Source organism: Plecotus auritus (genome assembly GCF_963455305.1).
Source record: "Plecotus auritus genome assembly, chromosome: 8".
In the NCBI taxonomy this organism is placed as follows: Eukaryota; Metazoa; Chordata; class Mammalia; order Chiroptera; family Vespertilionidae; genus Plecotus; species Plecotus auritus.
Genome location: NC_137782.1, coordinates 151,995,115 through 152,007,682, shown reverse-complemented (window position 1 = coordinate 152,007,682; position 12,568 = coordinate 151,995,115). Strand labels below are relative to the sequence as shown.

Genomic DNA, 12,568 nt, shown 5'->3' with positions numbered 1-12,568 from the left:
AAACTCGTTTGAAAAACTACTTGTGAAAATGGTCTTCAGCGAAGGCATGCACACTGTGTGAATGCTCGGGTGAGGCAAGAAAATGTTTAAACCTTTCTATTTAAAACTTATCCTTCATTCCTTTATGTTTCATGATACACGTATATGTGAGACATTAGTACTATTCAGTATTAATGGTATGTGACCAAAATGTTTAAGACATGAGTCTTGAATCACTGGGTGTTCAGTAAAATGCAGACTGCTGACCAGCTGAATTAGAGCCTCGGCTGGAGGGAATCTTTTTATGCTACCAGAATCGGAGGTTCGCTGTTCTAGAGCAAGTCCGGTTAAAATAAAAAATTATAATCTGTGCTTTTGGAAAGTATTTTAGAGGTCTTTTAAACTAACCTCAGGGTTAAAAGTTTTTAACTGTTCCTTCTTTGCTTCTATACCCTCACTTTTTCATACCCAACTCTCAATACAAATGCTCCTCTATTTTTCCCGCCTCCCAAATAACTGTTGCTTCAGAATGCCATTCGATTATAATGGGTAGTGTTGGGAGAGACTGTTGATAACAATTTCCTGAGAAAAGTAATTTTAGGAAAAAACCTACACCCTCTTGATGACTTCAATGGTTACAGATGACAGGATGCTGTTCACTGTCAAATTTTCCAAGTCGCTAATTGAGGATACAGTGAGTATTCTATAAGTAGGTAATTTACTTAGCGACAGTATTTTTATTTAGGGAACTAGCCAGAGACAAAACCACTACCACCACCAATACCAACACCACCAAACAGACTAAGAACAAATAAAAATCATACAAAAACCACAACAGAAGGGGGGAAAAGGTATTTAAAATGCGTTGAGCACCTACATTTTCTCTACTTCGCTAATCTCTTTCCATATCTAGCAGAAATCTTTAATGTAAGTATTATTATGCACTCATCATAGAAGAAAAACTAAGGTTCAGATTGAGAGGCAGTTTTTCAAAGGTCACAGAGCTTTCAAGGAAGAGTCAAACCCTTCGTTATGCCAGGCTGCTCCCGCCACAAAAGGTGCGTGGATCTAGCTGCTGACCAAGAAACAGAACATGATACAAATTACTTTTCTGTCTATCGGTACCATCAATGAGTTACAACGTAAATAAAAGGTATTGCACTACCCAGGGCCAGAAAAGGTTGCATAATTTTTATAGGTTTAAAAAACCCATAAAATTAGAAAACCACTTCATATGATTTTTGTGGGTAGTTGAGTAACCGCTACAACACATCATTAGAAAAATCCTTAATAACAGACGGTATTTTTTAAAGTAAGAGGTATAATAAATGGACTAATACTTACAAATCTTTCACTTGCATTGCTTGTGTAAAGCTATCCTTTATCAACAGTACTTTTATAAGATTGTTGTAAGTTTCACTGTCGAACACAACATCTTGCTTTTGTGCACTCAGGAAAATATTATATGCATCTATGAAGAAAAGTAAGACAACAAAAATGAGAGGACATCATTCTGAAGTGGCAAAGAGGAGGGGAAAAAAACGAAAACCTAGCCCTAAGCCCACATATTTGTTTCTTTTAAATTTTACCAACGAAACCACTCTACAGACATTCACACTGCTCATACAAGCAGATGCTATCTCTCTTCTAATCTTTAAAATACAAAGTGAGTTTGGAAAACTATTACCTAATCCAAATGGATGATACCTGAAAGGGCCTCCTTCTACAGTTATCTTTCATATTCGCTTTCAAAAATCAATGAATTATTTTCATGCCATTAAAATTAGAAACAGCTCTTCTGAATGTGTCAAAAGATACCAGTGTGAAGTAAACTGCAAAATGTGTCTTAAAGTCCAAATAAAGCAGAGGTATAATTTAGATTGAGGGGAGCAAAAGATTCATTTTAAAGCAATCTTTAATCTATAAGTGGGTGGTTACAATGGTTAACACTACCACACAATAGCATTAAAGTGAATATAGCCTATAATTCTAAAATTGAGATCAAATTATTTGGCTGCGACAGGACTTATACAAAAACATACAATTTTCAAATATACAGATATCTAACAAGTAAACTAGCAACATTTGTTTGACTGATTAACAGTTTTATTTCACTTGTTCACAATAACTGTCAGTGAATGAAAAGATGTTACTAAAAGAGAAGTATCTACACTTTTCAGTCACTTACTTTTCTGAAATAAAACTGCCTGGCTATAAACATCCAACTGAAACTACAATCCACTCTCTGGTGTGTATAAACAAATCACAATAAAGATTGGCATAACTCAACTATTAGGTGCAATCTTCTATGGATATACTAGAACATACAGCTAGGAATGAACTTGATACTAATGCTCACAAGAACATTCTGAGCTATTTCAGTATTTCCTAAGCAAGCAGAGACCAGGCTTGTATTTATAATTAGGGGAATTTGCATTAGCCCCTCTATTAAACTGAAATGACATACCAAAAACTTAATTATCCTTTCAAGTTAAATTCACAGAAAACAAGAGAGCAAAGGTATGACATTAATTAATATTTGTATCTTAACTAAAAAAGAACAGACTATCATTCAGTACACAATGCATATATTTTCCTTTTAAGGGAGCTAAGAAGTTAAGATGTAATACAAATAGTGTTGACTTTCCAACAAGCCAACAAGCATCTATAACAGTTCACTAGTTTGCTGAATGAAAATAAATAATATGTATGATTTGAATATATTTAAGATCAATAAAATAATCTAGAAAATCTTACTAGTTGTTTTCTAGAAATTGTAGTCTTCACACAAACTACTATGGCTGTTTATTATTTTTCAGTAGTTAAAAAAAAAAGCATCATTGTAATACACCAAACTCATTGACCAGTTTGTTTCTGACATGAGAGACACACTATCCCTTTAAGTATACCAAACTATCAGAAATTTGATAAAGTGCTAATGCAAGCATTCACTTCTCAAGGTATTCATATTGTGCTAAGCATTCAAATCCAAGATATACAAAAAAAAAATGACTAAAATCTCTGAAAAAAATTAACAGAATAAAACCAATTAGATAAGTGTAAACTGTATATTAAAACTAGAATAGGGACGTAGCTCTACATTTATAATAAACACTGCAATTTACTTAGTTAATTGGTTAAATTTTTTTACTTAAATAAAACAGAAACTTTTAAAAAGGCAATACATGAAGGAGTTTTGGAATCTTTAACCAGAAACTATCCACTAACCTTACATTTATCTCAGTCAAGTCGAAAACTCCACTAGACTATTTAAGTAGTATTGATAACAATTAATTTTACATTTAGGTTGAAGAGCTGCATGGTGAAAGACTCAAGGATAAATAGACTGAATATGCAGCAATGAAAACTGACTCAGAAAGAATAAAGCTTCTCTGTATGATTGACAAAGCATAGGAGCTCAGCTTATTCAAATTTCATACATTTTATGTTAGTGTCACAAAATTTCTAGTTAAGTCAAGAAATTAAGAAGTTCCATAAATTTCTAAATTAATTTCTTTCTACTGACCAGAACTGAAAACTGTCAATATTAAAATGGAAAAAAAATCTGCTACATATTGGTTAAATTATCATAAATCTTACTTGAAAATCCACACAAAAACTGAAGGACCTAAAGATAATGGTACCATTTTATGGAGACAAATTAACAAAATTAAAGGGAACATAGTAATATCTGATTTTGTGAGAGTACAACAAAGTCTAAGTGAAAATAGCTGGCATGAAGTTGGCAAGCTTACATCAGACGGCTCAAGATGGTCATAAAACTTTTAAAGTAGTCATGGTAGAAGTAGGCATGCCTTCAGGGAAGTAAATAAAGAAACAGGGCTCATGTCCTGCCTCCAACCATGAGATACAGTAGTCCCTCCTTATTCAAAGTTTCTCGGTCAACTGCTGCCCAAATATATTAAATGGAGAATTGCGCACTGCTCTGGATAGTGTGATGAAATTGTGCATTGTCCCGCACAGGTTGTGAATCATCCCTTTGTCCAGTGTATCCACGCTGTATATGCTACCCACCCATTAGTCACTTAGTTGCCGTGTCCATTATCAGATCAATTGTCTCATTTTGCAGTGCTTGTCTGTGTTCAAGTATCCCTTATTTTACTTAATAATGTGACATTCACATAACTTTTATTACAATATATTGTTATAACTGTTCTATTTTATTACTAGAGGCCCAGTGCACAAAATTCGTGCACGGGGGGGGAGGGGTCCCCTCAGCCCAGCCTGCACCCTCTCCAATCCAGGACCCCTCAGGGGATGTCCAACTCCCAGGAATCGGGCATAAATAGGCAGTCAGACATCCCTCTCACAATCCGGGGCCGGTGGCTCCTAACTGCTTACCTGCCTGCCTGATTGCCCCTAACCGCCTCTGCCTGATTGCCCCTAACTGCCCCCCCACTCCGCTGGCCTGGTCACCCCCAACTGCGCCCCCCTCCCCGCCGGCCTGGTCACCCTCAACTGCCCCGCCCCTGCCGGCCCGGTTGCTCCATGCAGCCTGCTGTTCAGTCGTTTGGTCATCCCTCACTAACCCCCCTGCCGGCCTGGTTGCCCCACGCAGCCTGCTGTTCAGTCGTTTGGTCATTCCTCACTAACCCCCCTGCTGGCCTGGTCACACCACGCAGCCTGCTGTTTGGTCATCCGTTCGGTTGTTTCGGTCGTGACGGGCCCTGGCTTTTTATATATTAGGATTAGTTATTGTTGTTAATCTCATACTTGCCTAATTTATAAATTAAACTGTATCATAGGTATGTGTGATAGGAAAAAACAGGATATAAAGGGTTCAGTACTATTGCGGTTTCAGGTATCCACTGGATGTCTTGGGACATATTCCCTATGCATGAAGGGAGACTACTGTATTGGTTAATTACTTCAACACACAATATGATTAGGGTAGTTAATACCCTAACGATTTTTTGCTTTCAAATAAAGCAAAAAAGCCCTGGCTGGTTTGGCTCAGTGGAGATAGTCAGCCTGCGGACTGAAGGGCACATGCCCGGGTTGCAGGCTTGATCCCCAGTGGGGGGCGTGCAGGAGGCAGCCAATCAATGATTCTCATCATTGATGTTTCTATCTCTCTCTCTCCCTTCCTCTCTGAAATCAATAAAAATATATTTAAAATAATAATAAAAATAAATAAAACCAAAAAATATATTAAAATTTATATACCAAAAAATTTTCATGATAATGCTATTTTCAAAGTGTAATTTTGAAAAAAATGTATACCTATTTTAGTTTTTCAGCATGAAAAATTTCAAATGTACAGAAAAATCTAAAGAATAGTGTAATGAACCCCAGACATCCATCACCTATCTATAGTAATAATTATCAATATTTTGCCAGATTTGCTCTTTGTTTTTTTATAGCTTAAGTATTTTAAAATAAATTACAAAAATCTAGATTTTTTTCATCTGTCAATACTTTATTATATATTCCCAAATTTAGGACATAATCCTATAAATCATAATTATCATTATAATATCTAACAAAAATGAGAGCAATTCCTTAATATTACCTACCACTCAGTCAATATTTAAATTTTCCCAATTGTCCCAAAATGTCTTAATTTAAAAAAATAAGCATTAATATATACAATTATAGTTCCATCTCTATCCTATAAACATTCTAATTTGTTGGGCTTAGATCTATGTTGCTATTAGAAAGAACACCCTAGTGTACATGCTTACCCTGGCTTCTCTTCCTTTGGCAGGCACTCCATAGATCTTTCTGTAAATTATTTTCAAGTGATGGTGCTGGAGTATTCAGGGAATCTTTTTTATCCTCATCCCACAACTTAAAAACAAAATTATTCAGTTACACAAAAAATGGCAAATACGGTGATCTTTTCAGTATAAAACTGGACTAATCTAAGACCTAAAGTTATATTGACAGGAAAATCCGTTATGCTTACATTTAAAAACAAATTACCTCAGGTACATCAAATGGAACTTCCTGATTATTGTTTCTAAGGATTTCTGCTAATAATCTTAATGTCTTCGCACGAGGAATAATATTTTCTTCTTGCATTTTATTCCAGGCAGCATCAGCTCTTTGCCAGTCACTGTTTATTTCTATAAAATTTGATCAAACAGAAATGAATGAACATATTAAGTAGAATTCATGAAAATACTTAGCACTTTTTATTTGATGTTGAAGGAAGCATTATTTCAAATATTGCCTCCAGGGAAAGGAACAGGGTGATTGTGGGCCAAAGTAAAAAAAAAAAAACTTTTTTCTGTATACCTTTTGAATTTTAAACCATAGATAATCCTTATCTATTAAAAACCAAACCAAAAAAAACCAAAAACAAATGAACAAAAGAACCCACAAAACCTTGAACTTTATTAAACACCTTAGAAATCATGTTGATAAAGTTTGTCTTTTTAAAGTAACTGAGAAACTGCCCACTGCTGAAAACAAAATCAGAGATAGGTACTTCAAACTTTGGAAAGAAAATGAGTACATGTATAAGTTATAGTACATAGCTGAGCATCTCAAATAATTGAGTCTGCAACTGTATGATTTTCCTCAAAAGTGACTAAACAACAAACTTTTTTCACTTAATTGAATAGGGAGAATTTTGTCTCTTAGATTGACTTGAAAAATTTCCATGACAGTGTGTGATAATTTTTTTATAATTTTTTTTTTATCCATCTTTTATCCCCTCTATGCCCTCTACCCCCTCCACCCATTCCTCTCCATCCCTGAAATCACCATACTGTTGTCCGTGTCCATGACTTTTTCTTTTTTGCTCAATCCCTCCATACCTCCCCGAGCTATCTGATTGCTCTCTGAGTCTGTCTCTTATTTACTTGGTAGTTCAGTTTGTTCATTAAATTCCACACGAGTGAAATCATATTGTACTTTTCTTTCTTTGACTGGCTTATTTCACTTAGCATAATGTTCTCCAGGTCCATCCATGCTATTGCAAGGGTGAAATTTTCTTCTTTTTTACAGCAGAGTAGTATTCCATTGTGTAAATGTACCACAGTATTTTTCATCCACTCATTTTCTAATGGACACTGGGCTGTTTCTAGATTATGGCTATTGTAAATAACACTGCAATGAACATAGGAGAGCATATCTTCTTTCAACTTAGTGTTTTGGGTTCCTCTGGATAACTCTCCAGAAGAAGTGTCATTGGATCATGAAGCAGTTCCATTTTTAATTTCTTAAGGTAACTCCATACTGCTTTCCACAGTGGCTGCACCAGTCTGCGTTCCCACCACCAGTGCAAGGGTTCCCCTTTCTCCACATCCTTGCCAACACTGGTTGTTTGTTGATTTATTGATAGAGCCATTCTGACAGGTGTGAGGTGCTATCTCATTATGGCTTTAACTTGCATTCTCTGATGATTAGTGACACTGAGTATTCTTTCATATGTCCATTGGGCATCTGTATGTCCTCTTTGGAGAAGTGTCTATTCAGGTTTCTTGCCCATTTTTTAATTGGATTGTTTGGGTTTTTGGTGTTGAGTTTTATAAGCTCTTTATAGATTTTAGATATTTACCTCTTAGCAGATGTATCACTGGTGAGTATGTTCTCACTTTCAGTGATTTGTCTTTTCATTTTGTTGATGGTTTCCTTTGCTGTATAAAAACTCTTTAGTTGGATGTACTCCCATTTACTTATTTTTTCTTTTGTTTCCCTTGCCCAAGGAGATACAGCAGAAAAAAATATTGCTACAAGAAATGTCTGAGATTTTACTATGTTTTCTTCTAGGATTTTTATGGTTTCAAGTCTAACATTTAAGCTTTTAATTCATTTTAAGTTTATTCTTGTGTGCAGTGTAAAAAGGTGGTCTAGTTTAATTTTTTTTGCAAGTATCTGTCTAATTTTCCCAACACCACTTATTAAATAGACTATCTTTAATCCATTGTATGTTTTTGCTTCCTTTGTCAAATACTGACTATACAGGCATGGATTTATTTCTGGGCTCTCTATTCTGTTCCATTGCTTAGCAATGAGTTTGTACATCAATATGCATTATTCTGGAAAAAGATCTATACTCATGAACACTGTCGACAGTTACCTAGTTATAGAAGTGACTGATAACATCTGGAGCCATGATTTTAACCAGTGTGCTACAAGGATTTAAAAAACAGACAATAACTGCCTATTTAGTCAGGGGCACTGACCTTTTTTCCCTTAGACTGCCAAATAAAAAAATAACAGCCAACACAACAATAGCTGTCTGGTGTGAATGAATCAAAATTACACCTATTTTTTTTTTTTTTTCGTCAAATCGGCAAAAAATATAGAATATTTCTTGGTGCACCGCAGAATTTCAGTAATTAGTTTATGTGTGCCATGAGATGAAAAAGGTTGAAAAAAATCACTGATCTAGAGGATTTAAGTAAAAAGAAAAAAAATAGTGTATATTCAAAAGTCCTATTAAATTCTGCAACTCTGATGAAGATTTTTCTCACTTCTTATTACTGCAGTAAGAACATCAAAAGTTATGAAGATTGCAGTGTCTAGCGATTAAATATAACATTTTGTGATAAAGTTCAATCTGCCCTCTTCTTGAGCCTCTGTTGAAGATTCCACATTTGACAATCCCTGGTGCTTCCTCAAAGCAGGAGACTCCTTTCCTGTCTGTCTACTGCCTTCAACAGAATAAATAAATGTTTCCAAAATGAAAATATGAGGACCAGTCAGATTACTTACTATACAGTTTTAGCAGATTGTAGTACAGCTGGTCTCTGTCACATTCAAAAAGTTTCTGTGTCAGCTCCACTAATTTTTCTAGAATTTCAACCTTAAAAATATGAACAAGAGATGGATCTAGATTATATAAAATATTTTATAGTTGACAAATCTCAGTTGAATAATCCTTGAAATTAGCTTTACCCAAAAAAGGTAAATTAACTTTACTTCAAAATTAAAGGCCTGAGCACAATGTGAATGTGCTTAATGCGACTAGCCTGTACACTTTAAAATGATTAAAATGGGAAATTTTATGTTACATGTATTTTATCACAATTTAAAAACAATTTTTTTTTTTAAGTGAAAGGGTTCAAAGGTTCCTTGGAGTCAAGGACACAACATGATCAATTATCTAGTTGAGGGAACCTCCACAAGGTGCATTTGGAGAATTTTCCAAGATATTTGGGGTGGAGGACTCAGTGAGTATACACTCTGTTTTTCAAGAATATCCTTCCATACAAATTCCTCTTCCCCTGTGGCTTTTACTTGGCAAGATGTGGACAGATATCGGAACTGCAGGGGAGGTAGGATAAGTAAAGCAGAAATTGCAATGGGCTCCCAGCAAGCGACTCCTCTAGTCATTAAGGATTAAAGCAGATTTTAATTGCCAAGGAAATAAAGTTAGCCTGCTCAAAATAAATAAAATAAGACAAGCTAAAATCTTCAGGGCCCACATCAGAATTTTTAGGAACTACGGTACCTCGGAAACAAGAATAAAGCCATAGCTTATTTGGAAAACAACCAAGATAACATTACTTCCATTAATAACACTGTATCTCCTGAAATCCCCAAATGCTCATATGACAAGCAGGACACTTGCTTCCTACTCACAGTTTTAGGTACTTGAGACCAGAAATGAAACACAAACCTGATTACTTGAAATACACCTATCACAAAACCACTGAAGTCTGGCAGGTCGTGCTCTAATGCCTGGAGTCTGTAAAACAAAAGAATCACATAGCACATAAGGTAAGGCTGTAGCTAAATGTTAATTTTTCAAAGACAAATAGTTTTCCTTTAATGAATTTGCTGCCTCCTTCTCAAACATATACATTTAAGGAACTTACAACTTAAACCCATAATTATCAAAGACCTTTAGGATTAGAATAGAGCATAACATACAACCAATGATTAACCTGTGTCTATAAGATTTGGGTTATTTCAAAATGCTGTTTTACAGATCAATTTCATTCCATAAATCTTTAGTTATTAAAATGGTTAAGCTTTCTTTAGTTCAAAAAGAAATCTTGAAATAATGAACTTAAACTCCAAAGTATGTCAAATCTCCCTCCCCCGCCCCTGTCTCTCTCAGATCCCAATAGATTCAGGAAGCAAAAATTACTAATGTTGCATAGACTTTAATAACAACTGTCACAATAATAAACCAATAGCTTTTAAAAATGCTTTGTAAAATTTTAGTGATAAAAGTCTTCTGACTACCGCAAATGCTTGCCTAGATCTAAAACTAAATGTCTAAAGAGCTAAGTACTTAAGTCAAGCTAAGTATTTACAATTAGTTCAGAGTCTTAGTTTATTTCAATAATTGAGTCATGTTATATCCTTATAGCCTCAATAAGAAATTACTGACATTTAGTCAATAACTCTGGCTTCAAAGCAATTATTTTACAACTAGAGGCCCGGTGCACGAAATTCGTGCACGGGGGAGGGGAGGTGTCCCTCAGCCCAGCCTTCACCCTCTCCAATCTGGGACCCCTCAAGGGATGTCCGACTGCCCGTTTAAGCTCGATCCCGGTGGGATCAGGCTTAAACGGGCAGTCGGACATCCCTCTCACAAACCAGGACTGCTGGCTCCCAACTGCTCGCCTGCCTGCCTTCCAGATTGCCCCTAACTGCCCTCCCCTGCAGGCCTGGTCACCCCTAACTGCCCTCCCCTTCAGGCCCGGTCACCCCTAACTGCCCTCCCCTTCAGGCCTGGTCACCCCTAACTGCCCTCCCCTGCAGGCTTGATCGCCCCCAACTGCCCTCCCTTGCAGGCCTGGTCCCTCCCAACTGCCCTCCCTTGCTGGCCATCTTGTGGTGGCCATCTTGTGTCCACATGGGGGCAGCCATATTGTATGTTGGAGTGATGGTCAATCTGCATATTACTCTTTTGTTTAAGATAGAATAAGAGGCCTGGTGCATGGGTGGGGGCCAGCTGGTTTGCCCTGAAGGGTTTCCCAGATCAGGGTGGGGGTTCCCTTGGGGCATGGGGCAGCCTGGGCAAGGGGCCTGTGATGGTTTGCAGGCCAGCCACGCCCCCTGGCGACCCAAGCGGAGGCCCTGGTATCTGGGGTTTATTTATCTTCTACAATTGAAACTTTGTAGCCTGGAGCAGAGCCAAGCCTTCTGCTTGCTCTGTGGGGGCAGCCATTTTTTTTGAGATTTATGTATCTTCTATAATTGAAACTTTGTAGCCTTAAGCAGAGGCCTGGGCAGGCCAGAGTGTGCGGAAAGCATGGCTTCACCCATCACCACGGGCAACCCTAGCCTCCTGCTCTTTCCAGCTCCGTGGCTGCCGCCATTTCTTTTTGGATTTATGTATCTTCTATCATTGAAACTTTGTAGCCTTGAGTGGAGGCCGAGGCCGGCAAGGGCAGGTGGAAAGCTTGGCTTCCTCCATTGCTAGGGAAACCCAAGCCTCCCTCCTGCTCACTGAGGCCGTAGCCATCTTGGTTGGGTTTATTTGCATATTCGCTCCTGATTGGCTTGTGGGTGTAGCAGAGTGATGGTTAATTTGCATATTACTCTTTTATTATATAGGATTCTGGATACTGGAATAAAAGCCAAACCATTATACATATAATTCCAAGGATTTGTCAGTGTAACTATAAGTAGTTTCATCTTGTGTAAGAGGGCTTCACCATTAAATACTACAGTTCAATCACAGCATCCTATCTAATAAAAGAGAAACATGCAAATTGATCATACCTCCACTATGCCCACAAGCCACGCCCACCAGCCAATCAGGAGTATGCAAATTAACCCAACCAAGATGGCGGTTAATTTGCATATCCAGGCGTAGAGCGAAGACTGAAGACAGCGTAGAAGGAAGCCAAGTGCTGCAGAAGGGAGCAAAGCTGTGGAGAAGCAAGCAAGCAGGGCAGCAGAGAAGGGAGGGAAGCAGGCGGGGCAGCAGAGACGGCCGCAGGAAGCCCTATTGCAGGAATCTTCCTGCAACGGGCCTCTAGTTATGATAATAAAACTACACACTCAGTAGAGCCTTGGCTGCTCTAGTCTACAGGAGATACCTTTACTGATATCTCCATTCAGCTCGGTTGACCAAACCAGGTACCCCCTCAATATGACCTCTTATTTATAAACCTTCCTATTTTTATTTCTTAAAATAATATTATATAATGTTAAATTAACAACTAAAGCAGAAACTAACAACTCAGAGCTTTGATAGAATAATGAAAAAACTGGTACAGAAGTTCTGTAAGTGTTCTCATGCTACCTGTGCAAGTGTTCTCATTTTGGAATACAGAAAATGAATGTTGAATGAATTCATTTTTAACTATATTCTCAAGTATCATTAATATTTACATTTTCACATAACTTCCACCCATGGATTTTCTTATATTATCTGTTTTGCTCCACATGCATTATGCTAAAAATGAAACCAACATCAATTGCATTCAAAAAGCCCTAGAAAAAATACTAGACAATCCTCTTTAGAACATGGCAAAATGCAAGGACTATATTCACTTACAACTTTCAATACTATTGCTGATCCAAATGCCAACGATCTATAAATAGCACAACTTTTATAGAAAACTCTTCCTTTCTGTGGTTGATTAATCTCTGTCACTGACAGGACAGCTGACTTATACAGCACATATTTCTATGTTTCATTTTGAAATTG

General features: G+C 37.1%; 1 protein-coding gene across 1 annotated transcript in view; it reads right to left on the bottom strand.

Moving 5' to 3' along the window:
* LRPPRC (leucine rich pentatricopeptide repeat containing) overlaps nt 1–12,568 on the bottom strand; it is a 99,480-nt gene that overhangs the window by 17,638 nt on the left and 69,274 nt on the right. The window contains exons 26-30 of the mRNA XM_080682858.1: nt 9,575–9,643; nt 8,668–8,758; nt 5,926–6,068; nt 5,685–5,790; nt 1,324–1,450 (exon numbers count right to left, since the gene is read on the bottom strand). Coding sequence (XP_080538984.1) covers nt 1,324–1,450; nt 5,685–5,790; nt 5,926–6,068; nt 8,668–8,758; nt 9,575–9,643 — 536 coding nt within the window. The remainder of the gene's footprint in view (nt 1–1,323; nt 1,451–5,684; nt 5,791–5,925; nt 6,069–8,667; nt 8,759–9,574; nt 9,644–12,568) is intronic.